The 26,467-nt window shown below is 35.0% G+C and overlaps 1 protein-coding gene across 1 annotated transcript; it reads right to left on the minus strand.

Moving 5' to 3' along the window:
* Window positions 1-12,473: 12,473 nt before the first annotated feature.
* On the minus strand, window positions 12,474-13,409 carry LOC119533455 (olfactory receptor 4M1). Its single transcript, XM_037835491.1, has one exon. The coding sequence runs from the start codon at window positions 13,407-13,409 to the stop codon at window positions 12,474-12,476; it is 936 nt and encodes a 311-aa protein (XP_037691419.1).
* Window positions 13,410-26,467: the final 13,058 nt, after the last annotated feature.

Consider the following 26,467-nt stretch of genomic DNA (forward strand, 5'->3'; position numbering starts at 1 on the left):
CTCCGCTGCATACAGAACATCAAGGAACAGAGAATTGATGTCCATCTCTTTCATCTAGATCATATTCTTCTCAGACTAAAAGTAACATATGCCACTTCCATGTTATACCATCACTCTCCCTTATGGTAAGAAATTGCTTCTACCTTTCATTCTTCCAGATTGTATAACTTCTAATACCCTAGTCTGAAGCCATATTCTTCTACTTCAATCTTGTGTTTTTAGCTCACTGTTTCCTCATGTAGGACTCTGGGATCCACTGCTCTGGATTTCTTCCTGCCCATCTTGAGACAATTAACATTTTTCAGATTAACTCAACTAATGAAGACTTCAAACTTTTAATTGTAATTTTGGGGGAGGGGGAGGGAGAAAATGAAAGCAAATGAGAATGATGGAGCTTTTTTAAGGAGCTAGATATATTCCATATCTTGAGTGTAAGTTATATATATCCAATTATTTGTCAAACATTATTCAACTATATAATGGGTACACTTATCGTATGAAAATTATATAATAAGAAAGTCAATCTAAAATTTAAAAAAGAATGAAAGAAAGGAAAAGAAACTGCTTACTCTAAATATTTCCTTTCTCTATAGACCATCAACCCATCAACCTGGTATGAATGAAAAGAATCTTGTTACCCTGGAGAAATCAAGATCTGAGGCTTATCTGTACAGGGTCTACAAATTGGGAGAGTGCTCAGCCTAAGGAATGTACATGATGACTTATTGTTATGAAAATAATAGTGGAATTTCTATACATATATTATATTATTATGTATATATTATGGTATCCCCTTCTTTGAAGTTACATTTTTAAATAATTGTATAGTTTATATAGAATCATGGTATAATTTAACACATAAATTATATAAACAAATATGTTGATAGCATATGATAAAAGTATTTACTGTTTATATGAAGAATTTTAAAGGCTTAAAGACTCTTGAGCTATAACAAAGCACTTTAGTGTGACATAGAACAGTATTTCACATGCTTTCAGTTACGTTGCACTCTATTGTTATAATGTGTTACGGAAATATAGGGTGCAGATAGAAAGAAAAGAAAGGCCCACTAAAGGAAAGAGAAGAAAGGAAAGAAGGAAGAAGACCCAATAAATTCCAATTTCAAAGGAATCTTTACAATGTTATTTTAAGAAGTATATATACAAAACATCAAGATACCTGCTTTTTGTATTTCTAGACCCAAATAGATTCATTAAAAACAGAAGTGTTCATGTATAATCAAATTGGAAATTATGAAAGAAGTACTTAATTGACGTAAGCATACATATATGAATACAAACACACATGCATAACACACTCACACAAGCACACACATTGTGTCCTAAGCAAAACTGAAGAACAAAAATTTACCTATGTCTCATTTACTTTTTTCCTTTTCTTTTCTTCATTGTTTGCATTCACTGGTCTCAACACTTATTATTCCTTGTGTGCATATAACCTGCTGTTTGAAATGTAAGTCAGGAGTCCCTTGCACATGCTCCGAAATGGTGTACATCTTGCACACTATTATACAGTTAGTTATTTCACACTATTTTAGAAATTGACTTGGCCTTTAGGACACTGTGGTCATTTGGAGCTATGTACCCCAGGAGATAAAAACAAACAAACAAAAAAAAACATGTTCTTAAACTTAATCCATTCCTGTAGGTGTGAACTCATTGTAAGACCTTTTGATGAGATACTTCAGTAAGGTGTGGCCCAACTCAATCAGATGGGCTATAATCTTATCACCAGAGCCCTTTATAGATGGAATGAAATTCAGACAGAGAGAAAGCTACAAAGGGAGCAGTCAGAAGCTGAAAGTCAACAGAACCTGGAAGAGAAGGGAGAGGCCAGCAAAAACCACCATGTGCATTGCCATGTGACGGAAAAGCCAAGGATCAAGGATCGCTGCAGCCAGCGCCAGAATGCGTCTTCAGGAAGAAAGCATTGCATTGATGAGGACTGGATTTGGACTTCTCATAGCTTCAAAACTATGTGCTAATAAATTTTCATTGCTTTGGCCACCCCATTGCTTGGTATTTGCTTTAGCAAAAGGGCAACTAAAACAGGCACTGATGAAATTTTTAAGTATCTCTGAGGGTAAGGGTTGCAGTCTCTTGTGTTTTATTTCCTGTCATCCATTCTCTTCTCCTATTCACTCCTTATCAGATGGGATTTATTACACCATCTAGCAACTTTAATTCACTGTTTTTGTATCCTGTTTCCCTCTTGTACCTGTGAGTTTCACATAATGCTCATCACAGATCCAGAGACTGAAGATAAGTGTGGATTACATGTACATTCCTCTTTAGGTAAAATGCAGCAAGTCCCTTCAAAAATCCCTGCAGAGACAAGTATTCTGTTTTAACTATATTCAGAGAAAAACTACTGTCAGTGGTCTGACCAAACAGAACAGAAATCCAAATACTTACTACCACCTCTACCCAGTCTTTCCATTTCAGCTGATACAGAGATTCATTTGATGATGGAAATGCAAGAACAGTGCAGGGAAGGGAAGAGTGATGGAGCGGGTGCAGACACAGAAGCCACCTAAAGGCTGCACCGTGCAGTGCACTGAGCCTGCCTCCAGCACAGGCTCTAGTTCATGGAGCAGGTGTTTGGAGACTTGATCATCATCCACAGGGGCTAATTCTCCCATTTATCTTCTTTATATTTCATCTTTAATTTTTATTTCATTATCTTCCTCTTACTTCTCATTCCATTTTTCATATTTCATTTTCTTGTTATATTTCTACATTTGAGTTGGCGTCTGTCTCCTTGTTGTACCTTTTCTTTTCACTCTCATCTTTTTGTCAAATCATGCCTTTTTCCTGTGCCTCTCTATCCTACTTATATTCTCTCTTCCTTTGAGTTCTCCATATTATTTTTGTTTGAAATCTTTTTTTCAGTCTCCTCTTGTCTTCTCTATTTCTCCTTCATTAACTCCTATGCTTGCCTTCCCATTAATTATAAAATGCTTCACTATTGTTTTATTTTGAAGGAAGAGTGGGCACAATAGATGTGTCCCAGTTTCCTTCACTCCAGCAGATTATTTTAAAGACTAAAAATATTAAATCCATCTTTCAGTACTATTTTTTTCTTGAATCATGTCCCCCTTAAATGTACCACATAACTACCTTTTAAATACTTCCATTTTCTCAGATGCTCTCTGTCACTAACCTCAGTAAAAAATGAATGATCTAACTTTCTTTTCAAAATAAATTTCTCTTTAATCCACCATACTATCAAAAATATATTTAGCAAATTTTCCCCAAATAGAAATATGATGTCTGTTATTACATGGTAACTAGTTTGTAAGCTATTGACACATATAATTACCTGTTTCTGTATGTTATAAAAATGTGGATGAGGTTAAAGAGCATCATCAAATATTGAACAAAGTAAATTTAACGTAAAGTATTAACAAGTATTGAAGTAATTGATATTTTAAGAAAGGCTTTATATAGTCCCATTAAGGAATCTAAATATAAGGAGCAGCTGCATCTGTATTCTTAAGAGGTAAAAAGTGTTGATGTATTACTGAATTCAGACCTCTTAATTAGTCTATTTCTGCTATAATTCTGACCTGTATACACCGCATTCCAAGATGGCAGATAGTTCATCCTAAGGTTTGACTATTTTTTTTTTTTTTACCATTTCTTCTTTCTTTCTCTTCCTGATAAATATACAGAATTGACAAAATATTCACCTCTCTAGTGACCCAATTCTACTGTCACACAGCAGAGATTCACCTCCTTCTGGTGGAAGGGGCAATAACTGATTGCTTCAGGCTTTGTACCTAAATGTCTCTTCTCACAGGAGGCCTTTTACAGGTTGAAACACACAGCCAATTTGTGATGCAATGGAGAATGTGCTTTGGGAATTTTGAGGTTACCACAAGCTGCAAAACACTTTCAGTAGGAAACAGAAAGCCAACAAGACACAAAGAGACTAGAAATTTATAAGGTATATAAATTATAAAACTATATATAAACATATATAAACTATATGTCAGATAAAGCACTACTGTGACACCTCTGGGTTCTTAAGTCAACATTCTATCAGTGACAGAAAGAATGGGATGGGAAGCATGTTTATTAGGCATTTGTGGGTAGAAGCCAACAGAGATTGCTTTGTATTTTACAGTACAATTCAAAAGGAGAAAATTGAATCACATAATTGATGAGTAATCATGGATATATCAAGAAAGGAAGAAATGTAGTCAAGTTGGTATTAAGTAGATTCACCATATGTTTGGTGACAAAGTGATAGTCAAAGAAAAAAAGAAGAAAAGTTTCACAAGGAGTCTTCTCATGTAATCCTTCTTAGTGAAAAGAACTGCATATTGTAAGGCAGATTATTTTCTCAAGTAAAGGTTTCCTCCTGAACAGATCGTATTGTTATTTTGGCATTTGTTGTTACTCAGTTTACAAATAAGTGTCTCTTGTGCACTACTAATGCAAAAATGGGGAACGATTTAATTGCAACTAAATATTGTTAAACAGAGGAAAAATAGTCAAGAGTCATAGAAGTAGAAGTCAACATAAAAAAATCTGTAGTTTTTTAAAAGAAAAATATTTTCTATTTTTAAAATTAAAATACTGAATTTTTTAAAGATTCAAATACAATGCATAATCAAATATATTTGATTCTAATGTAGGTCCAGTACAGAGAAAGAGAAGTAGGAGGAGTGAAAAATGCAAGGAAGAGGAAAAGAGAGGGAGGAAGAGATGTTTAGAGTTATAAAGACAAAAATACAGATGAGAAGCAAGGAAAAACTAGGGAAAAGAAACATAAATACAAAGACATTAGTAAGAAAATAACAAATAGACCTTAAAAGACAGAGGCACAGAAATGTATATTTTGAAAAAAAACATATATAGTTCAAATAAAGTTATTTTAAAAAAAAGAAAGAAAGAAACGGAATGAAAAAGAGCTATATATGTAGAAGTATTTGTGGAGAAATGTCCCCATTGTGGAGAAGGTTACAATCGGGCCACCAAAGACTTTAAATGTGTGGTTTTTTTTTTTTTTTTCCATAATTATAGACATAATCAGGGAACTTATTTCCTAATGCTTGCACAATACTTAAAGTGAAATTAATCTAATTATTTGAACCAGTCTTCAGATTAGAGGCCCCTTATTCCTTCTGGGAAAGATTTATCATCTTAGACACAAAAACCATGAGTCAGGCTGTACTGTAGTGTGAGCAACACAGCACTGAACAAGACAAACAAGGTCCCTGCTATCAGGTGTTTTACATTCTAGTGCAAGAAGTCGGATGATAAACTATCACACTGGAGAGAAAACAGCAGCTTGTGAATGAGTACTGTATGTACCAGAGAGAGCAGGAGAAAGACGGTTATTTCAGGTGAGCTGGCCAGGGAGGGCCTTTCGAGGAGGTGTTATTTCAGCTGAGATACGAATGACTAGAATGAGGCGCTGGTAAATTGAGAAGCAGAAAGGAGGCCACTGAGGAGAGAGTGTAGAGGGCAAACGGACAAAAAGAGTAAGGAAGAAGGAGAAGTCGGCACCAGATATAGACCAATGGCGACTTGTCATCATTCTACGAACAGAGGAGTCCCATTATCTAACTCACATTTTTGAAAGGTTATTCTAGCTATTGTGTGAAAAATTAGTTTTAGAAGACAGAGTGGAATCGAAGAGACCAGTTTGGGAGCATTTGAAGTACTTTAGACAGAGATGATGGTGGCTTAGGCTAGGGGGTAGAAGAGGAGATAGAGGAAAATTTTAGACCTGAGATGTATTTTAGAGAGCCAGCAAGATTTGTTGATGGATTGGCTCTAAGAGGTGAGGAAGCCAGTCAGGATTTTCAATGATGTAACTGTGGGTGGTAGGCAACTGGAACAGGCAAGTTAGGAAATTAGGCATTCCTTTTTGAACACACTTGTTTTTAAATTTTATTTTATTTTTGAATGGGTAATATAGTCACAATTCAGAAATCAAAAAGTTAAAATAAATGTGGACAGTGAGAAATCTCCTTCCCTTCTCAAATCACCCATGTCTCCATTTCTCCCCACACTTCACAATGGAAAACTAATAATTTCTGTTGTGTCTTTCAAGAAATTGTATGTATTATGAACAACTATGATTTTAATTTTTTTAATTTTTATTAAAACATAATTAATATATAGTAAAATACACATATCTAAGTGTTAATAACTTTTGTCAAATGTAGAGACTTGAGTAAACACTACCCAGAACAAAACATAGAATATTTCCACCACTCCATAAAGTTGCTTTGTGTCCCTTGCCATAGCCCCACCACAGCCACCATAGTGGCAACCACGTCTTAACTCCTAATATCATTGATTAGTTTTGCCTTTCCATGGGTTTCACAAAAATTGATTCACATGATGTGTATTCTTTTGTATCTGGCTTTTTTACTCAGCATCATGTTTTAGAGTTTCATGCATGTTGCATTATCTGCAGTTCTTCCTTTTTATTGCTGAATAATATTTCATTGTATATAATCAAAACTTTTTATCATTTTTAACATTTTAAGAACATTTGTTTTTTTCATCTAGGCTTTAAATAATGTTTCCATTAACATTTCAATATGAGTCATTTTGTGGGCATATGTTTTTGTTTCTCTTGGCTAAATCTTTAGGAGTGTTGGGGTTACTGAATCATAAGGTAGACATATGTTTAACTATATCAGAAATTGCTGTTCAGTTTTTCAAAAAGGCTAAACCACTTGTAAATTCCCAGCAGCAATATATGGATGTTCAAGTTTCTCCACTGCTCACCAACATTTTGGTAGTGCCACTCTTTTTATAACCATTTTTCTGGTTGTGAATGACAACTCGTGATTTTAATTTGCCTTCCCTGTAGGTGACTATATTTTCATGACGTTACTAACCAGCTGTATGTCTTCTTTTCTGAAGTGTCTGTTTGAATACTTTGACCATTTTTACTGGACTGCAGAGAGAGGTGGAAAGAGATAGAAAAACAGACAGATCTCAAATTTACCTCTCAGTTTGTACTTGCTTATTAATTAATTAATCAATTAACTTCTAATTTTTTGAAGTATAATTTATAACTTTTTAGGATTACTGCCTTTTTGGTGCTATCTAATAAATAATTGTTTTTCCCATTTTTTTTAGAAAACACTTTCTTCTGTTTTCTCCTAGAGACTTTGATTTCTAGCTATTATATGTTCTTCTGTGATCCAGCAGTGAAGCAGAGATCCAATTCATCAGTTTCCATATGAATTCAGTTGCTTTAGCATCATTTGTTTAAAAGACTTTCCTTACCAATGAATAACACTGGTTTTTTGTTTGTTTGTTTGTTTTTTCAAAAATCAATTTACCATATGTATGAGACTATTTTTCTTCCATTGATCTGTCTATTCTTACATCAATAAGACATTCTCATGATTACTATAGTTTTGTTATAAGCCTTGAAATCAGGTAATGGAAATCCTCTTTTCTTCCCTTTCAAGAAGCTTTTTGATATTCTATATCAGATGAAGTAATCATGAAAAAAGCAAATTTTAAAAACTATTAATATTTCCTGAAATAAAGAAACTGAACAGTAAGGAAAAATTGCCCCAGAGTGGTCAACTCTGAGACTTATCCTAGTAAAAATATAGACCTTTAAATGTAAAGAAAAAAATGCTATAGTCCTGCATGCGAATAAATAAAGGAAGTAAGGAAGTTACTCCCAAAGGGCGTGGGGTGAGTTAACATCAGACTTCTTTCAATAGCAACATACAAATCATGAAAGAATAAAGCAATATTTCCAAGAAATGCAATTTTTTCCAAAGGCTAAGTTGTCCATCAAGGATGGAGATTGCATAGAGAAGAATTTTAAACATGCACTAACCTAGAGAATTTTTTGCTTATAAGCTCATCCTGTGTAATATACTACAGGACAAATTTCTTCCAACCAGGAGACTGAGACAACTTCAGGGAACAGATAAAAGCAGGATAGTGGCGTCCCTCTGAGATAGGAAGGAAAAGAACGGGATGAAGGGTAACATAGTATCGACCATAGGTAATGATCACATTCCCCAGAAATACAGGTTGTTTGTGTGCCTGGCTTCATATTATTATACCTTGTATGGCTATCATATCTCTTCAATGGAAAATAGGTCATACAAATAAGAAAAAAGAACTAAGATAACCAATGAAATTTAGGAGGGAGGCAAACAGGTGGGAGGAAGAATAAGTATAGTGATTGCCTCATCTGTCCTTTCTGGAAATCAAAGCCTATTATTAAAGCTGTAATTAAATAATTGAAGTATAAGCATATTTAACAGAAAGGTAAAATTAAGATGGATAATACTTTCTTTAATCACTATAATCTGTGCTGGAGAAGAGAAAAGAAGGAAAGTTATATACTAATACTATCATTGTTCATAGTATGGGCATAATAGATATGCAAACATTTCAGAAATTATTTTATTATAGAAAATATAAAGTAAACCCTAGACATGTGCTGTCTAATATGTTAGCCATCAGCCACATGTACCTATTGTCCACTTCATGTGGCTGGTGTGACTGAGGAACTAAATTTAAAATTTTATTTATTTTTAACAAATTTTAATTTAGATAGTCGCATGTGGCCCTTGGCTGCTGTATTGGACAGTGCAGCTTTAGAATAACATAGGAACCTCAGTTCATATAACTTATATAATTCCCTTTCTAATTAATGCTATTTGTCATGTATTTTTATTTTATCTTTTTAGTGTCTTGTACAGTTTCCCAAACCTACAAAAGGTTTTGCATGAGTGAGAAATAAATTTTTGATATGTAAAGCCAATGAGATATTTTTATAGTATTTGATTCTGTGGCATAGCCTATAAAAACTGAATAACCAAAGTAAAAAGTAATTCAATATCTTCAGAAAAATATAACTATCTTAGGGCTTTTAATTATAATCACACCGACTCCTGAATTACATGAAAGTTATTGCCATGGACTTTAGTTCTTTCCTTTTTTTGTTTCAGAAAAACTTTGCCATTGCTATTTTATACAGTGTATGTTTATTTAAATTTACCCACATACTTGCCATTCTTTTTCGCTTTCATTTCAAACCTCATATCCAACGTGTGCGTATTTGTTTTCAGTGAAAGGGTCAGTAAAGTTACCTAATGTGCCACCGGGTGGAAATGGAGAGCAGTTCTATAGTTGAGGCCTGTAGCATTTACACATTGCCATGTCCCACATTAGTTCCAGTTTTGGTTTATAGTTTAGTATATTTAATATTCAGCACTCAGCCTTTTGTCCTAGTTTTGCAGTTCACAGGGCTAGCTGGAGTTTCATTCTTCAAAAGGCTTCTTGGCAACATTTCCAAATTTTATTGCGTTTCAAACTTCGTAGCCTTTTTATTTGAATGCCAGCTTTGCCAATTATAAAATCCAAAGTTTAGACTTGCATTCTGAAGAACTTTGTACATTTTGTTCCATCTTGACCTGCATTTATTTAACAGTGGTTAATTACTTTGTGCAGCAAAGCATGATTGGCCAAGTGGCCTGCTTCCAATGGATTAGGTGGATGGAATCTCTAAAACCTTGTTAAAGGAAAACACTTATTAAAGTGTTTAATACTTTAAACACTTTAATAATAAGTAAATAATAAGTAAACACTTTAATAATAAGTAAAAATGCTTATTAAAGTATTATAAAAGGAAACCATTTAAACCACTTAAATATTTATATTTTAATTTTTAGTGAATATATATTATTTTCATAATTTCACAAATCCTGAAGAATTTTAATTTTGTTTGGATAATACTATTTATTTTACCAGATGTAATAATAAAGCCTATATTGTTCATTTTGAAATTAGCAAAAATAGCCATGAGGTTGGTGGAACCTGAGTTATAAAATCTTAGGTGAGACAGTGAGTTATTGAAAGTATAATCACAATCTGGAGTTAAAGATATTAACTAGTCAATCGAAGATTACTGATATTCAAAATAGAAGCTCAATAGCAGTTTTGAAAGGAAGAAATAAGAAGAAGAAAGAGTTACGTGGAGAAAAGGAGTCTCCAGGCAATTTGGTATTTGACAGCTGGGGGTACTGTGTTATTTGGAGGCATGACTGCAGATGAAAGGACTGTATATGAGGTGGTTGTTTAATGCCTATTTCTCTTACCCTAGTGTGATTTATCCCTGCTTATTTCCTAAGCCAGGGTTTCTCAATCTTGGCACTGCTGACATTTTCAGCTACATAATTTTTGGGGGGTGGGGGAAAGACTGTCCATGAATTGTAGGATGTTTAACACATCCCAAGTTTCTACCAGTGTGCTACTAGATGTGCTAATACCCCCTAATTGTGACCACCAAAAATGTCTACATTGTCAAATTAACTGAAATTAAAATCTCCCTGGTTGAAAACTACTATCTAAGACTATATTCTAATCATGTCCTACATGAATCAAGCTAGGTCACTGTTTATTAGTGAGTCAGACATCCCCATGTCTCCTTTATTAGTTACCAAATCCAGATATTTTGAATTAAGCACTTTTTTACTGCATTCTGTTTTGATGATTTTTTTTTTCTTTTTATTCCTACTGAAAGTTTTTCAACAAGTATCCTTCTGTAGCAGCAGTACACTGGTGTTTGAATATTAAATCAAGTTAGTGGTCTCCTTCTCAGAAGACTAGGTGACAAAATAAATAAATATGAACCTGACTAGTTCATATATAGAGAGATGACAATAAGGTGACATGAAATCTAAAAACACATCATCATTTTTATTTTTATGTATGCCCTTTGTATTTTAGATAGACTATTAATGCTTCAGTGTAAAATATTAGAGAAGTCTACTATTTTATTCATCTCTAGGTGATGGGAAGTCAATTCAAGATTCAGGAATCATAACTCCAATCCATGCCTTTGGTTTCTGGAGAGAAGTCACAGTGGCATTGAGGATGGAAGAAGGTTGTCACAGGGAAACATTCCCAAGGCAAAGAAGAAACTCTACGAACCACCAATCCATTCTGTGGGCTGAAAACAACTAATAGAAAAAGATCTACAAATAAATAATAACTCTGGGATGTTCTGATCATTCATTCATATATATTCATTCCTGATGTTAACAGGAATCTTTTTCTCTCACAATCTAGTCATATTATCTCATCAAATAAAGTAAAATACTAAAGCTCAATGCACATTAAGTGCTCCAGCCATTTGATGGATAGACTCCCTAGTTTCAATTGAAAATTTAATTTAAGTAAGTAAACATGCCCTATAAACTCAAATGTTTAAATCTACCTTTTACATTCTGAAGCATGGTCTGTAATTGGGTTCTTGGTGTCAGGGAATAAGAAATTGGTCACTAATTAATAGTTGACTAAAAGATCATAGGAATCAATACTTACTGGTGTTTTGCATGTGTACTAAAAGATGGATTAATGAGAAAAAACTCTGAATGATAGTGCCACCAAAACCAGCACCCTGCCAATTTAATTTAAGCGCAAGAGGAAGAATTAGGAAACATAGACAACCCATAAAAGTGACAAAAAGAGGTAACAATATAATCATTTTTAAAAATCATACAGCTGGATGTCTACCAACCTAGCTAACCTAAAATCCTTTCCCCAAGCCTGTTTTGATCCTGCGAGATATAAGTATAAAGTGGCTATGAAACCCTTTAGCTGACTAGAGACGACCTCTGGAAAAAGAGAGGGCTCTCACAGAGTAACCAAATCACACTCTGCCCTGAATTCATAAAAACTATTTCCAGAATGTAGTAAAATCTTGAGTTCTGTCACCAATATTGTTGAGTAGCTACCACCTGAAATATGAGTAGAAATTGCTTGTATAAATGAATCCTCAGTTTCCATCTTTAACTCCTGGAAGAGGAAGAGATAAAGGATAAAACAGACAACCTGTTCTTCCAGATCCAGGAAGGTGGTTTACCTTCCCACTGGCTCAAGATAAGACAGTATTTAGAAGGTGCCAGGCACATAGTAAGCACTCAAGACGTTTGTTGTTGTTATAGTTATTGTTATTACTGCATAAAATTGTTACAAGGAGCTAGTGATGGAGTCACCTGAACTATCCAAATATTTAATTTGGTCACTTGAAGCTAGTCACACGCATATACTGGACACACTTACTTCCTCATATTCCCAGTGGAGAAGTTTCCCACAGCTTATTTACTTTTATTATAATTCAGCACACATTCTCCTGATATCAAGAACTTCTCTCAGGGTAGTTACTTAATAAATGATTACTGAAATGTGTGTCTGGCAGACCATTATTATATCTTAAAATCTAATAATGATCTGCCAGAAATTTCAGTGTGAATGTGAGTAATTTTTTGCATCTTAGTATTTTTTAGTGTTTTTTTTTTCACCAAATAGAGGAAAAATATAGTGGCATTTCAAGAACTCAGATGAAAGAAGGCAGTGAAAGCATAATTATTACCACTGTAAATGCTTTCTATCTGAGGACAATGATCCCCAAGAGTACTACAAAATATACCATTATTCTTTCACTTCTCTTTACATAAAAGATATCTGCTGACCAACTTCCTCATGGCTGTCTTTACTTCCTTGTTTCTCAATGTGTAGATGATAGGATTAAGTAAAGGGAATATCACAGTGTGGAACACAGACACCACCTTATCTAGAGAAAAAGAGTCAAATGGGCGTGCATAAATGTAGATGGATGGCCCAAACATCAACACCACAATGGTGATGTGGGAATAGCAGGTGGACATGGCCCGAGTGGTACTCTCACCTGAGTTTCTCTTCAGCATGGCCAGGAGGAAGGCATAGGACATTAGCAGAGCAATGAAGCACACCACGGAGATCAGACCACTGCTAAAGATCATCACTAACTCCTCCGGGAAGGTATTGGCACAGGCAATCCGGACAACCTGTGTGATGTCACAGAAGTAACTGTCTAACTCATTGGGCCCACAGAAGGGAAGCCGAACAATGAGAAGCACCTGGATTATAGAATGGATGAAGCCACCCAGCCAGGAGACAGCCACCAGGATACAGCAGAGACGTCGATTCATGATGGCAGCATAGTGGAGGGGGCGGCAGATAGCCACATAGCGGTCAAAGGCCATCACCGTGAGCAGGAACATTTCCGAGGCTCCGACAAAGTGCAAGAAGAAGAGCTGTGCAATGCATCCTCGAAAGGAAATTATCTTCCTCTCCACAAAGAAGTCTACTAGCATTTTAGGGGCTGTGATGGAGGAGTACCAAATATCAAGGAAGGCTAGATTAGCCAACAGGAAATACATGGGTGAGGACAGCTGGGGATCAAGCCTGATAGTGCAAATGATAAGGATATTCCCTGGAAGGATGAACAAATAGAAGGCTACAAATATAACAAATAAGACTAGTTGTACCTCTCGAGTCTGGGATAGGCCAGTGAGAACAAACTCTGTCACTCTGGTATAATTGGCAGGTTCCATTTCTTCAATTCATTTTTTCCATAATATGGCTAAGAAAAATAAAGAAATCATATTTACTCCAATTAGCATTTAACTAGAGCTATACTACTGCTTTTGAAATTGCCAAATATCCTCTGTATTAAGAGATTCTTTTAGGATATGTTTGTTTGGCCCATTTTATGTTTGATAGACCCAGATAGGGACAAAGCAAGCAATGGGCGTGTAAGTTAGAAACAGTGAAACCACATGAAGTGTTTCACATATTTGAAACCCAAATCTCAACTTATTTTTATGAAACTCTGCAATGCATTAATTCCTCTCTACTTCTCTGCACCTCTCAAAAAAAATCCACCTCTTACCAGCTACTTCTGAGTTTAACCAAACTTTAGACTGGTAATCTGAGATCCAGCCTGTTCTTTTTAGAATTCTTTTGTTGGGAATTCTTACCAACTTCTAAATTCAGTCTTATGGTCTAATACCATATATTCTGATCTGGCAGTAATTTTAGTTTTGACCTATAAAAGAGATCTTAGAACTTCATGTGTAGTGAATGGACACTTGTTTTCCTTAACCAAAATTTATACAAGCCTTAATAGGTAAGCAGTCACAATATATAACAATGCAGGACCCTACAGGCAAATTTCTCTGGCTGTGATCGGAATTCTCAGTACCCATTCCTCCATTGACCATGTGTTTTACTCACTGTTTCTGGGAGGTAAAATGGAGTGACCTGAGAAATGAGTGTGCTTGCCCCCCAAGCAGTTCATGCACTGACCCATGTGCCATTTCAAGGTGACAGTGGGAATAAGACTATTTCTGAACTTTTGCTTAAGGCCTAGTATTGAGCTGGACATCACTGGATAGAACAAAACCATGCATCAAATGAAAATAAGATAAGCATTTACTTCACCAAATATGCTTCTTCTTTTAAGTAATGTGAAAATTTCCATGCATAAGGAATTATTTCTTGTAACCAACAGCCAATATTAAAGAGTTGTGTTCTACTGATGCTTTATGGCATTACCTCTTCTCAGGAGGTAAACAAAGGAAAAAAAATAATAAGGTTCTGTAAGGCCAAATAAATATGCTAGTGTCTAGACACAAACTCATGTATACTAGTCCAATGTTTCTTCCTTGGAATCTACTCACTCAATTTGCGCATAAACATAGACATCTGGATTCTAAATCTAAAGTGTTGTAAGAGCATTGTGTTATAAAAGAAGACATGGCTTACTATATACAAGCAGGTACACTGTAAAAAAAAACTTATACAAAACAGTGTTTGCCAGAAATTTGATAGCAAGAGGCAGAAAAACAAAAGCACTCAGAAATCTGTTATTTAGCAAAGGGGTGAATATCTCCATGCTCATGAGCAGTGCAATGTGAGGCTCAATGAGCTAATTAATCATGTTTAGCAAGATAGGGGAATTCAAAATTCATTTTAGAAAGATTTTAATCAAAAGAAAGATGATGCTAGTTTTCAATCCTCAACACTCTTTAAAAACTTGTTTATCCAAAATGATTCCATTTCCTAGAATTCCAGTGAGCAATGTTTTACTTAGCTGGAAGTGGGACCCCATGGTCTCCATAATTATGAACTCACAGCATGCTAACTCATCTATATTCACTGGTGAGTGAACGTAGGAATTTCCAACAATCAAAACATCTTGACTGAAAGCATCTGGAACGTTACGATTATTCAGTTCAAACTGGATGTTTTGCTATCATGCACATGGCTTTGCATGATGAAAGTGATTAGGTTATTTATGCTTAATAAAGTAATCATCCTTTTGTTACTGAAAGTGGATAAATATTTCAATGCTGTACAAACTATTAGAAGGCCATAAGATTTTTTATTTTCATGAGACAGTGCTATGATAATTCTGATTATTTTCACAAAGTCACCTCTGTCTTATTCCGTACCCATCCCATCAGGATGGAAATAGAGTCTTTTTATCAGGAAGTGACAAGACTTTGTTTTGGCCCTCAACTCCAAGATATAACATAAAATTAGAAATGCTTGTGATATAATTTGCATTAAGAAATATAATTTACCTGGATTATTCCTTAGGAAAAAAAAATACAGAGCATTCATCCTTCCTCTCCTAGGTGAATGGCTCTCTTCTCCACTCTTCACAACCATCCAGATGAAAAGGGAGATTAAACATTCCAGCAGCCATCCCAACCCCCACCATCAAGCCAGCAATGCTCAGTCACTAGTCACACCACACATCCAGAACACTAAACCATGCCACATCCTCAATTCCAAACTAACACACAGATGCCATACATTAACTTAGCTGTGGCTTCACAAACCCACCATAATTATGACCTGGTCAGCATTTGGCATCTAAAGCATGTCAAAACATGCTTTACACTTGATCTTGAAAGCTCTCTTCCAATATACCTAGCTTTCTTTTCATTTTTATAAGTATTCAATCATTCATTTGTTTATTCAGTAATATTTAGAGAGTGTTTACTATGTGGTAACTTGTGGGAATAAAACAATGAACAGGGAAGACTCCGTTTTTGCCTCATTGAACTTCCATTCTAGAAAGATATTCCAGACAGACAATAAATAAGTAAACCAATAAAAAAATAAGATGATTACCACTAGTGATAAAAGACAAGAAGGAAATTAAAAGGGTATTATCATGGGGAAAAATGAGGGTTAGACGTGGGAAAGGTGAGCACTGTTAGAATGCTTCCCTGAATTAGTGACTGTGGTGGCTTGGAGTTATGTACCTGCAGAAAAATATGTTCTTAATCTTAATCCATTCCTATGGGTGTGAACCCATGGTAAATAGGACCTTTTGATGAGGTTGCTTCACTTAAGACATGGTCCAACTGAATCAGAATGGTTCATACTCCTATTATTGGAGGCGTTACAGAGAAGGCCAGAGAGAGAGAAGCCATGGGGAGCAGCCAGAAGCTGGAAGTTAAAAGAACCCAGAAGAGAAAGTAGAAGTGAAGGAAAAGCCAAGGTCCAAGGACCACAAGCAGCCCACTCCAGAACGCCTCAGTGTTCAGGAAGAAAGCATCACCTTACCGATGCCTTGATTTTAGACTTCACCTAGCCCCAGAACCACAAGTCAATACATTCCTATTGTTAAGTCAATTGTTTTAGTTTCCAAGGCTATTCATAGAAAATACCTTAAATGGGTTGGCTTAAACAATGAGAATTTATTAGCTTATATTTTGCGACCAGGAAAATGAGCAAATCAAGGGATCATCGAGATGATGCTTTCTTCCTGCAGACTGGCTGCTGCAATGCTTGGCTCCTCTCTGCCACACAGCAAGACACATGGCAACATCTGCGGGTTTCTTCCTTCTCTTCCCGGTTTCAATAATTTCAGCTTCTTCCTTCCATGGCTTTCTCCCCCTCTATCTGCATTTCATTTTCTTATGAAGAACTCCAGTAATAGGATTAAGCCCTATCCTGACTGAGGTGGGCACACCTTCACTGAAGTAACTGCATCAAAAGGTCCTACTTACAATGAGTTCTCACCCACAGGAATGGACTAGATTTAAGAACATGTCTTTCTGGGGTACATACAGCTCCAAACTACCACATCAATCCATTGCATGTATTTGTTTTAATAGCTAGGAAACTAATACCGTAATGTTTACACTAACTTCAAAAGTCAAGAGAAAACCATTTTAGGTATAGAGAACAGCAAATGCAAAGGCCCTATAGCAGGGGAGAGCTCTTAGGAACTGTTTGAAGACCTGTGTCTGATAGAGGTGAAAGAACAGAACAAAGGGACAGCCAAAGACGAAGCGATGCAGCACACAATAAGCAAACTGGATTTTAATATCTTTCAATATTTTTAGAATGAAATTCAGAGGAGTAGCTTAACAAGATTCGTAGTTTAGAAACAAATTGATGTGGGACAGTACTGCAAGAAAAAGATGATAATGGCTTAAACTAAAGATATAGCAATAGCTATTTACAGAAATGGACAGATTGTTTAAAAATTATTTGAGAGATAATTGGCAGAATTTGGTGTTGGATTATGTATTTCTGTTGTCATACTTAAACAAGTCAGCTGGAATTTGATCTCAATAATGATGTTTTTAAAAAGTTTGTCTTTATATCCTCTGTATCTAGAATTTTGTTCATCCAGCACATTCTATGTCACTAATAAAATTTGACTCAATCGACCATATATCTTCAGGCATGGCATGTTGTACCCTAAGAAATATTGGGAATGTGCCAAGAAAATCCAGAGCAAGGAATGATGCTTGCAGGGAATTCTTGGGAGAGATAAGACATCAATAGAGACCGATTGAGTTAGGGCACTTCTTTCAAAAGCTGACATTTAGGAGGGGCATCTATTCCAAACCACTGCTCACTCTTAGAGCAGCTAGATCAGATGGACAAGGAGGTTTTATTTCATCCTACATTCACTCATCTACTCCTCTCAAGTTCCGAGGTACAAGTCTGCCCCTCTTTCAAAAACATGCAGTGAATTCCCTCTCAGTACTTAATCTGCAGGGATGTACAGAGGAGCACAGGCGCCTTCCCTGTAGCCGTGTAAACTATGAACTTTCCTCAAGGGAACCAATGCTTCCGGGAAAAACAAGAAATCTGTGCAGAGACACTTCCTTACTAACGATGCAATGTTCATCCAAATGCCTAGCCAGCTCTGAGTTAACCACACAGAATATAGTTACCTTGTGGTTTTGAACCTAGGGAGAATATCACACTTGGTTCTGGAAACTACTTAAGAGATGGGTTACACATATACAAGAGGCATTTAAAAAACTTAGTTATCTACCATATCCATTATTCATTCTCTTTCCTTAGATGAAGGTGCAGATGAAGATGCCAGTATCTCCCAAGTAAAATTGGGAGATATCCTAGCCCTCTTGATAACCCAAGAAACTCACAACTGAAAGCAGTGCTTTCAGAATCTACTTCAAGAACATCAGATAAAGGGATGAAGCTGGGATTGAGAGGCTAGGAAAATGAAAGAAAAGGAAATGTTGCCTTCATGATGAAAAGGAAACTGCAAAAGGAAAAAGTTATCTGTCTTGTATTTCTTCTAAGGTTGAATAGTGTCCATTGCTGTTACATTGCCAACAATTGGATATTTGTTTACATGAAAATTTTAAAAAACAGTATTATAATAGCAAAATATTAAAAATTGTATAAATAGATTCCTTCCAGGTGTTATTTATCAAAAAACCTTGCCCAGTGAAGGAGCATGTTGTAACCTTTCAATCTTGCTGATGATGGGGACTGTGGTAAAGGTTGTGTAGTGAAACTTTAGTTTTCCTGAGCTATGGGGAAGAGCAAACACTAGAAATTGGACTGGAGTCAGGTGGGGCAGTGTAGATGAGATTGGCAGGAAGGTGCTAGGTTTTTGTTTTTGTTTCTTTGTTTTTTTTTAATATCAAGACATATGAGGTTGATTTCCAGAGAGTACCTTATCCCAGTCAGCCCCATGTTAGAAAACTAATTATTCAAAAAGATATATTTAAAACAGTAGGGAAAGGAATCACATAAAGCCATTATTTGAAGGCTTTTGTTTTATTTTTACAACTCATACAAATCTTTCATAGCACAAACACACACACACATAGATTGTTTTTCTTTCCTCTAAATCATCAAAAAGAACAGAAGTTTCAGAAAGTACGAGGTCATTATTTGGCTCATAGCCTGGTTTGAGAGGCAGCCAGGAAGAGCCTGAACAAGAATCAAGAGACTTGGATCCCATCATAGCTCAGCACCCAAAACCTTGGTTATGTTGGAAAGGTCATTTAATCTTCCTGTACAGAAGTTTCTTCCTGTTGACATGAGGGATTTTGACTAAATGTTAAGTGATAGTCTAGCTCTAAAATTCTATGTTTCTCTGAAAACAAAAGTGGATTGAGAATAAAAATCCCAAAAAAGTAAATTGAGAATGATATGGGTGAGAATGTAGAGTGGCAATGATACAATCACTATTGTGGATAGAGAAATAACTGGAATTCGTTTTTCTATTCTTAGAACATTGAGCTTACCTCTCTTATTCTGTGAGATAGCAGGGAGACAAACATAAAAGCATCCTCATTATTGAGATGAATAGATAAGAGATCCAGGGACCTCAAGTCTCATAAATAAATGATTAGTGAGTTTATCAAACTAAGGGTAGTAATTATCTTGATTTTGTATATATATTATTACTCACAGTAAACTAGGCAAGAAGAAATTGTTAACATCAGAGAAGGGCTGTTTTATCTCAATATGAGAGTGTTTTGAAAATCAGTTACTGCTTGGGAGTTGCTGTTACAATAGACTTAAATATGGATATTTAGTGCCTTGGTTCTAATAACAGTTGAGCCATTTACTATATGTGTATTTTGGGCAACTCACCTTGCTCTGCTCCAATATCTCACATCAGAAAGTGGGGATGATAATAATACTTACCTTAAAGTTATTCTTGTAAGGATTAATAAGGTGATGCATATAAAGTTAAGACACATGACACATACTTAATAAATTTCCATTATTACTATTTATTATTATTATTGTTAACAAAGGTTTTCCTCATGAAGTAGCACGTTGAATAGGGACATTATCATTCTAATATGATCTCTATGATCTCCAAAATATTTATCCCCAACTCCTCTCCTTGGTTCTGGGAGACTAAGAATAAATCTAGGAAACAGCCTGGAGAAGAGGACAGGAGCATCTAACTTCTGAACACCACTGTGTCCTCGCATATTCCCCAAACTCATAGTCCCATGTGACTGCTGAAAATCACTATTATTATATCCTTCAGCTATTCTGACAAGCCCTCCTTTCCAAAAATCAAAAATTTTGTGGGAATCATTTCTAACAAGTTCCTCAGGAATGTCATTTGGGCTCCCATGCTATTCTGTTCACACCTCCAATAAAAATCTTTACCCATTGCATTATAATTTTTTGGCTTATATTTTGAAAAAAATTAAACAGAAACTCTGAGCCCCTTAGGTCATGGAGCATGTCTTATTTATATTTATATATCCATCCAGTGCCTAAGGTAGTTCATGGCACACTATAGTTCCTCAATATGCATTTGTTGCATGAATAAATGTATTTATAAATGAACAAATAAGTGAATGAATGACTTTGAAAAAGAAAATATCAAATTCTTCCAAATCCAGTTGTTTCATCAATTCATTTAGTGTTTCCTTACTCTGCCTCACGATTTCTAATTTCCTTTCCTGGAATCTCTTTACAAAATATCTATTTCACCTACATTAATTTCAAGGAAGAATTTGTTTACAGTTATGTTTCTCTTTTTTTCTTCTTCATTTTCAAAGTTGTTGCTACTATCTACTCTCATCCCATGAAAGTGATACCTCTCAGAACCCACTCTCCTACCCCTTTCACAGTGCCTACCTTAAAGACCCATCACAAGAAGTCCTGAATGTCTTGGGGTTTTTCCCAACTTCATTTCAGAAATGGCAATGACTGCACTCAGAATTTTGGAAGGTCATTCTAATGATTTGAAATGCTTTGAAGATCCGTAAATCAGAACAGCCTTCTCTGGGGTTGAGAATAAGAATCATTCTTCCTGAAAATATGAAATGACCAAGGTGACTTCTTAATGCCTTGTTCACCCTTTGACTTTAAAAAGCTTTAGCTGTCATGATCACATAAAAGTATAGTTTGCCACCAACTCCATGGTTAAGATCTGTTCTACACAATCACCATGTTTCCCTGATACTTTTCCTTGCTGGAGGCTTTCTGCTTCTTACCACCATTTTGTGAGCATTTTACATGATTATTCCCATCACTATACACAACCCATTGTCTCAGTGTATATATTATAACATCATTTCTCCACCTACCAATTATTGTGGCAGTCTTGGAGTAGTCAAAGATCATGAGGAAGGGGAGAAGATGCCAAGTCTTTCCCCATCCACAACAGAAAGCTTTATCTTCTAGATGTTGGTATTTTAAGGTAGTGCCCTCATGAAACAATAACTAGCATCATGGGGTGTAACTAAGAAAATCGATTCTCCAGAGACCTGGGACAGCCAGGCAGGAATCAAAGCCCTGAGGGAATAATTTAAAAAGTTGATGTTTGCTTCATTCAAGGAGCAAAGAAACACAGAAACACAACTTTTGAGTTAGCAAGTAAATTAAGATAAACGGTTAATTTCCCTGTTTTGTGGGTGGGAAATCGTATGATGTGTGATATTATGTCCTCCAGAATATGATTTGTGTTTCCAATTCTACTGTCTCAAAAGACTGTTTCATTTAGAGATGCTTCATCCTTAGGAAAATGGATATCAGACAAAATCCAATATGAATATTGCAGAAATTATTCATCAGATTAGATATGGTTGCAAAGAGGCTCTCAAGTTCCAACTATTAATTCCAAACTACCTTTCTAAATTTTATTCATTGTCTTCTGCACGTGCTTAATAAGTATCTACTATGTCAGATGCTGTAGTAGCCACCAAACATGCAATGATGAGTGAGAGAAACAAACCTTATTTCCCCGAATCAACCTGTAATTGGCATGTCCATCCCTGAGTACTCAAGCACTTGTCTATACCTCTCACCCAGAATGTAACATAATGTCTTCACTGACAGTTATTCTTTTATGTGTGAACATTTTAGATCCTAAACCAGATGATCAGTTATAGGAAAGTAAAAATTTTGTTTGGCTAATCACTGAATTGCCCATAGTAAATAGTATAGAGCAAATATTAAATGAAGTGGTGTTGAACTAAGCTGTATTTTAATACATAAGAAATCTTCATTCCCACAGTCTCATACATATGTAATGATTTTCTTATAGAGCTAACCTTATTTAATAAGTCACATGTTCTAACAGTTAATAATGTTTGGTTCTATCTCAATTTTGTTCCAACAGTTTGATGTCCATCCCTCATCTCAGAAATGTGTCCTCCTAAAATTAGTTGCATATTATATTCTAAATCGCCATAATTTAAACTTCTGAAGACTGGATGACAGAAATACTTTTAAATAAAAAAAAAATCTGCCTCCTCCATGATGCATGAAAAGTCTATGAGGCATTCTTCCATAAGATGCTTAAGCCTTTTTGTTTAATTTGGGGATGAAAAGGGTCTGAGAAAGCTTAAGATATAACTTGTAGAGGGTTTGATTGAACACAAATGTTGAAAAAATTTGAAATCATGTTTGGTTCCAAATGGTTGTTTTCTCAACTCAGCTTCTTCTAAATTCTTATTAAATGTACATGAAGATACAGAAAATAACGAAAGTGTAATTAAGAACAATAGATAATGTATTCTAAATTCTTGAGAGAATAAACATTGATTGCTGAGCAAATAATCCTGAATTAAATTTTTGAAGTTTTTTCTATTTGTTAGTTCATGGCATACCCTAGAACTGCTTCATGAGGCAGAGACCAGTCGAAGAATCCATGGCACTTGTCTGGCTCAGAGAACCTGAACAACTGTCCCTCTCCTGTGCTAACAAATGTGCTCTGAGAGAGAAACACAGAAATTGAAAGACATTTGACATAAATTAAGGGAAGGTTAGGAGCAGGCTATATACTCTGGGAGATACGGTCCCCACAAATAAGGTGCTGTAAATGCAACTTAATGCAGGAAAAATTGTGATAACGAGACATGCTGAGAGATTCATTTGCTTTGTTATATTTGACTAGAGAATAAAACTAGACAGTTAAGAAAGGAGAAAAGTAGAAAGATAGCAAAGTAGGAGTGCACAAGATGAAAGCATGTTAGCACCTGGAAACAGAGCTAGTTGCTAGAATTTGTACTTCAGGTATATTTTAAAGAAGAGGATTGTAGCAACATTGAGAAGAATACAGGTTCTGAGTGAGTGAGCACATCTTTCTTTCTCTGAGATTAAAATAAACTAAAATAATCAATATGAAGTTGATAGGAAAACAATTAAGAACAATGGAAAAGAAGGAACACATGAAATATTCAGCAGAAGGGAATACACTTACAAACATTTCTTATTTAAAAATCTGGAGATTTTCATATCATATACAAATAACAATATTTAATTTCTACTTTCACAAAATTTAGCATCTTTTTTTCTTTATCTTATTGCTTTAGCTAAATATTCTTACAAAGTGTGATTGACAATCATGGTTGCATGATGATGACTCTAGAATTTACTGTATTTTAGCCAATATTAACAACAAAAATTAAAAATAATTAAAATTACCTAATTTTAAAGGATGAAGGAATTTTATGAATAAATGGTAATATTTTATTGAAAGATATAAATAATTTGTCTAAATAGAAAGACATAATATGGTCCTGAATAACCAGAAATAATATTGAAAAAGACTATTTTTTTAAAATTAATATGTACAAATCTAAATAATACAAATCAAATTTTCAAGATGATTTTGGGTCTCCACACTAAATGATTATAAATTTCAGCTAGGAAAATAAAGATATTAAAAAAATCAAGAACATTTTTAAGGGCAAAAATAATGTACAGTAAAATCCTCATGTAGGATTGCCTCCAAAATAGAAAGATATATCAAAGGAATAAATATATTAGCATATTTGAGATATATGCAAATTCAGTACATGATAAATTACATATTTGGCCTTTCAATATAGTTTGGAGGTGATAAATCTTTCAATAAATTGTGATGGAACAGCCAGCTAATCATTTTCTGTAAAGGAAAATTAGATTCTTATTTTATATTTTACACCTACATAAATTGCAAGAGTTAAATTAAAAAAAATAATAATAAAGTACTAAAAATATAGAGTGGTTATGTGAATTATCTTGGCCTGAAGAAGGATTTCTTAAGCACATCCCCCAAAACATATACCAAAAAGAAAGAAAGTTGTAAACTTATTTGATAATATTAAAATTTAAATGACAAACATACAAAGGAAAAAAATGGGATACATTTAAAACAACTGAAAGCCATTTAAAAATAGTCACATTTAAGAGACAAATGATCAATAGAAAAGATAAATCTGCAATAATTCTAATATATAAGGAGCCCTTAAAAATCAGTATATGAAAGACGTACTCCAATTTTTAAAAATAGGTTAAGAAACTGCAAGCATATCAAGTGGGCTGAAGTTTGACTGGAATGACTGTATATATACATACTGAAAATCAAATTAAACTCCTAATTGACTTGTCCAAGTGAACAAAATCAAATTGGAAAGAGGTGACAACATGCAGCACTAACAAATGTAGTTTCCTTTAACTCCAGATCCCCAATAGAGACATGCAATTACTTATAATACTGTCCACCTTAGGTAATATCACCCAAGATCTAAAATACTAAATTCCTGTTATATTACAGCTCCTTTTTGGTTCAGAACACTTTGTATACTGCTCTGTAAAAATTCACATTAAAATTTCATTATCAAGGACCTACCCACAAAAAAGCACCATGCCAAGATGGTTTCATAGGGGATTTCTGTCAAACCCTTAGAGTCCATAGAATCCCAATCTATATAAATCATTTCAGAGCAGGCAAAATGATGGAAAACTTGCAAATTATTGCATGAAGCAAGTGTTATCAGTAATACCTAAACCTGATAAAGTTTATACAAAAAAGAAAACTACAGATAAATATTATACATGACAATTGATGCAAAAATCCTAAATAAAATAGCAAATTCCAACCTTGCATTAAGAAAATAATCAGTATGATGAAATGGGATTTAGACTAGGAATGCAAAAATGAATCAATATTAAGAAATATATTTACATAATTCACCATATTAATAGATATAAGGAGAATATATATATACGTGTGTGTGTATTATATATATATATATATATATATATATATATATATATATATAAATATATATATAATTTGCTTCATGGATGCTGAAAAACTTTGGGTAAAAAGTATTAGCCATTCCTAATAAAAACTTTTAAGAAAATAGTAATAATGAATAGCAATAATGAACCAGCTCTAAAACCAGCTACTTAGTTAATAGGGAAACATAAAAGGCATTACCACCAAAATAAGATAGCAAGAATACTCATTACCTCTACTGCTATAAAACATTGTTCTCAAAGTATTAACCAATAAAATCAGATAAAGAAAACAAGTAGAAGCATAGGAAAGGGAAGGGAAGGGAAGAAGGGAAGGGAAGGGAAAGGAAGAGAAGGGAAGGGAAGGGAAAAGAAAAGAGAAAATAAAAGAAAGGAAAAGGAAAAGGAAAGGAAAAGAAAGATAAGGGAAGGAAGCAGCACTCCTTGGTGAAATGGCTGATTCCAGGGTTGGGACATAGTAGCATAAAATATGAGTCTGGGGCATCTTGTTACGCCCCTTAAAAACAAACAAACAACAAAACAAGGACATGGAAGAGCTTGAAGTGGCTCCCACTGGGCAAATCCTGAACAATTTGAGCACCAAATAAGTAAAGAAAATGATGATTTTTGAACCACTGAAAAAATGAGATTCTGTTAGTTAATAGTTATGTGATGCTTTCAATTAGAAAACATGCTGATACCTTCCATTCGTCCATCACATCTACTCACTGCCCCTCTCCACACTGCACTCCACCCCAGGGCTGACCTTTACAGATTTTATCAACAGAGCTTCTCTGCTGTCTGGTTTGAGGCTGGGTTCAGCCAACAGCATGCCCTGAAAGGAGAATAAATTTAGGGTATTTATTCCCTTGACTCCCTGTCAAATGCCCTTCCAGTTAATGTCACTGCTCCTCTCAAATGGCTGAGGACCCTCTCTCTATTTGGTTTCAGTACCTTCTCCATCCTCCATTCCCTTCAAGCTTAATGGGTTAACAGCTCTACTGTTACCAACTCCCATTACGGAGCCTCCCCCTTTGGTTCCTCTATACCTACACCTTTATAGACCCCCTTTTAAAAGAAACTTTCCTTGAGTTATCCTATTTTCAGTGTGCCATCTGTCTGCTGTTGGACCCTAAATGATATAGAGAATATTCTACAAATGCAGCTTTAAATATATCAACTTCTTGCATGGTATTTACCACACGCTTAAAACTAAGATGCTGCATCATGTTTGATAATGTAAGTGCCCACCCTCCCCCCTGTTTCCCAGAGCCTCATTCCTCCTGATTTCTTCATTTCTGTTGTCCCCCTTCCTGCTGCACAGCTCTCATCT

The sequence above is a fragment of the Choloepus didactylus genome, chromosome 4 (genome assembly GCF_015220235.1).
Source record: "Choloepus didactylus isolate mChoDid1 chromosome 4, mChoDid1.pri, whole genome shotgun sequence".
NCBI lineage: Eukaryota > Metazoa > Chordata > Mammalia > Pilosa > Megalonychidae > Choloepus > Choloepus didactylus.

Excerpts from the sequence above, each read along its gene's own strand:
- LOC119533455 (XM_037835491.1), bottom strand. The coding sequence starts at position 13,409 with ATGGAACCTGCCAATTATACCAGAGTGACAGAGTTTGTTCTCACTGGC.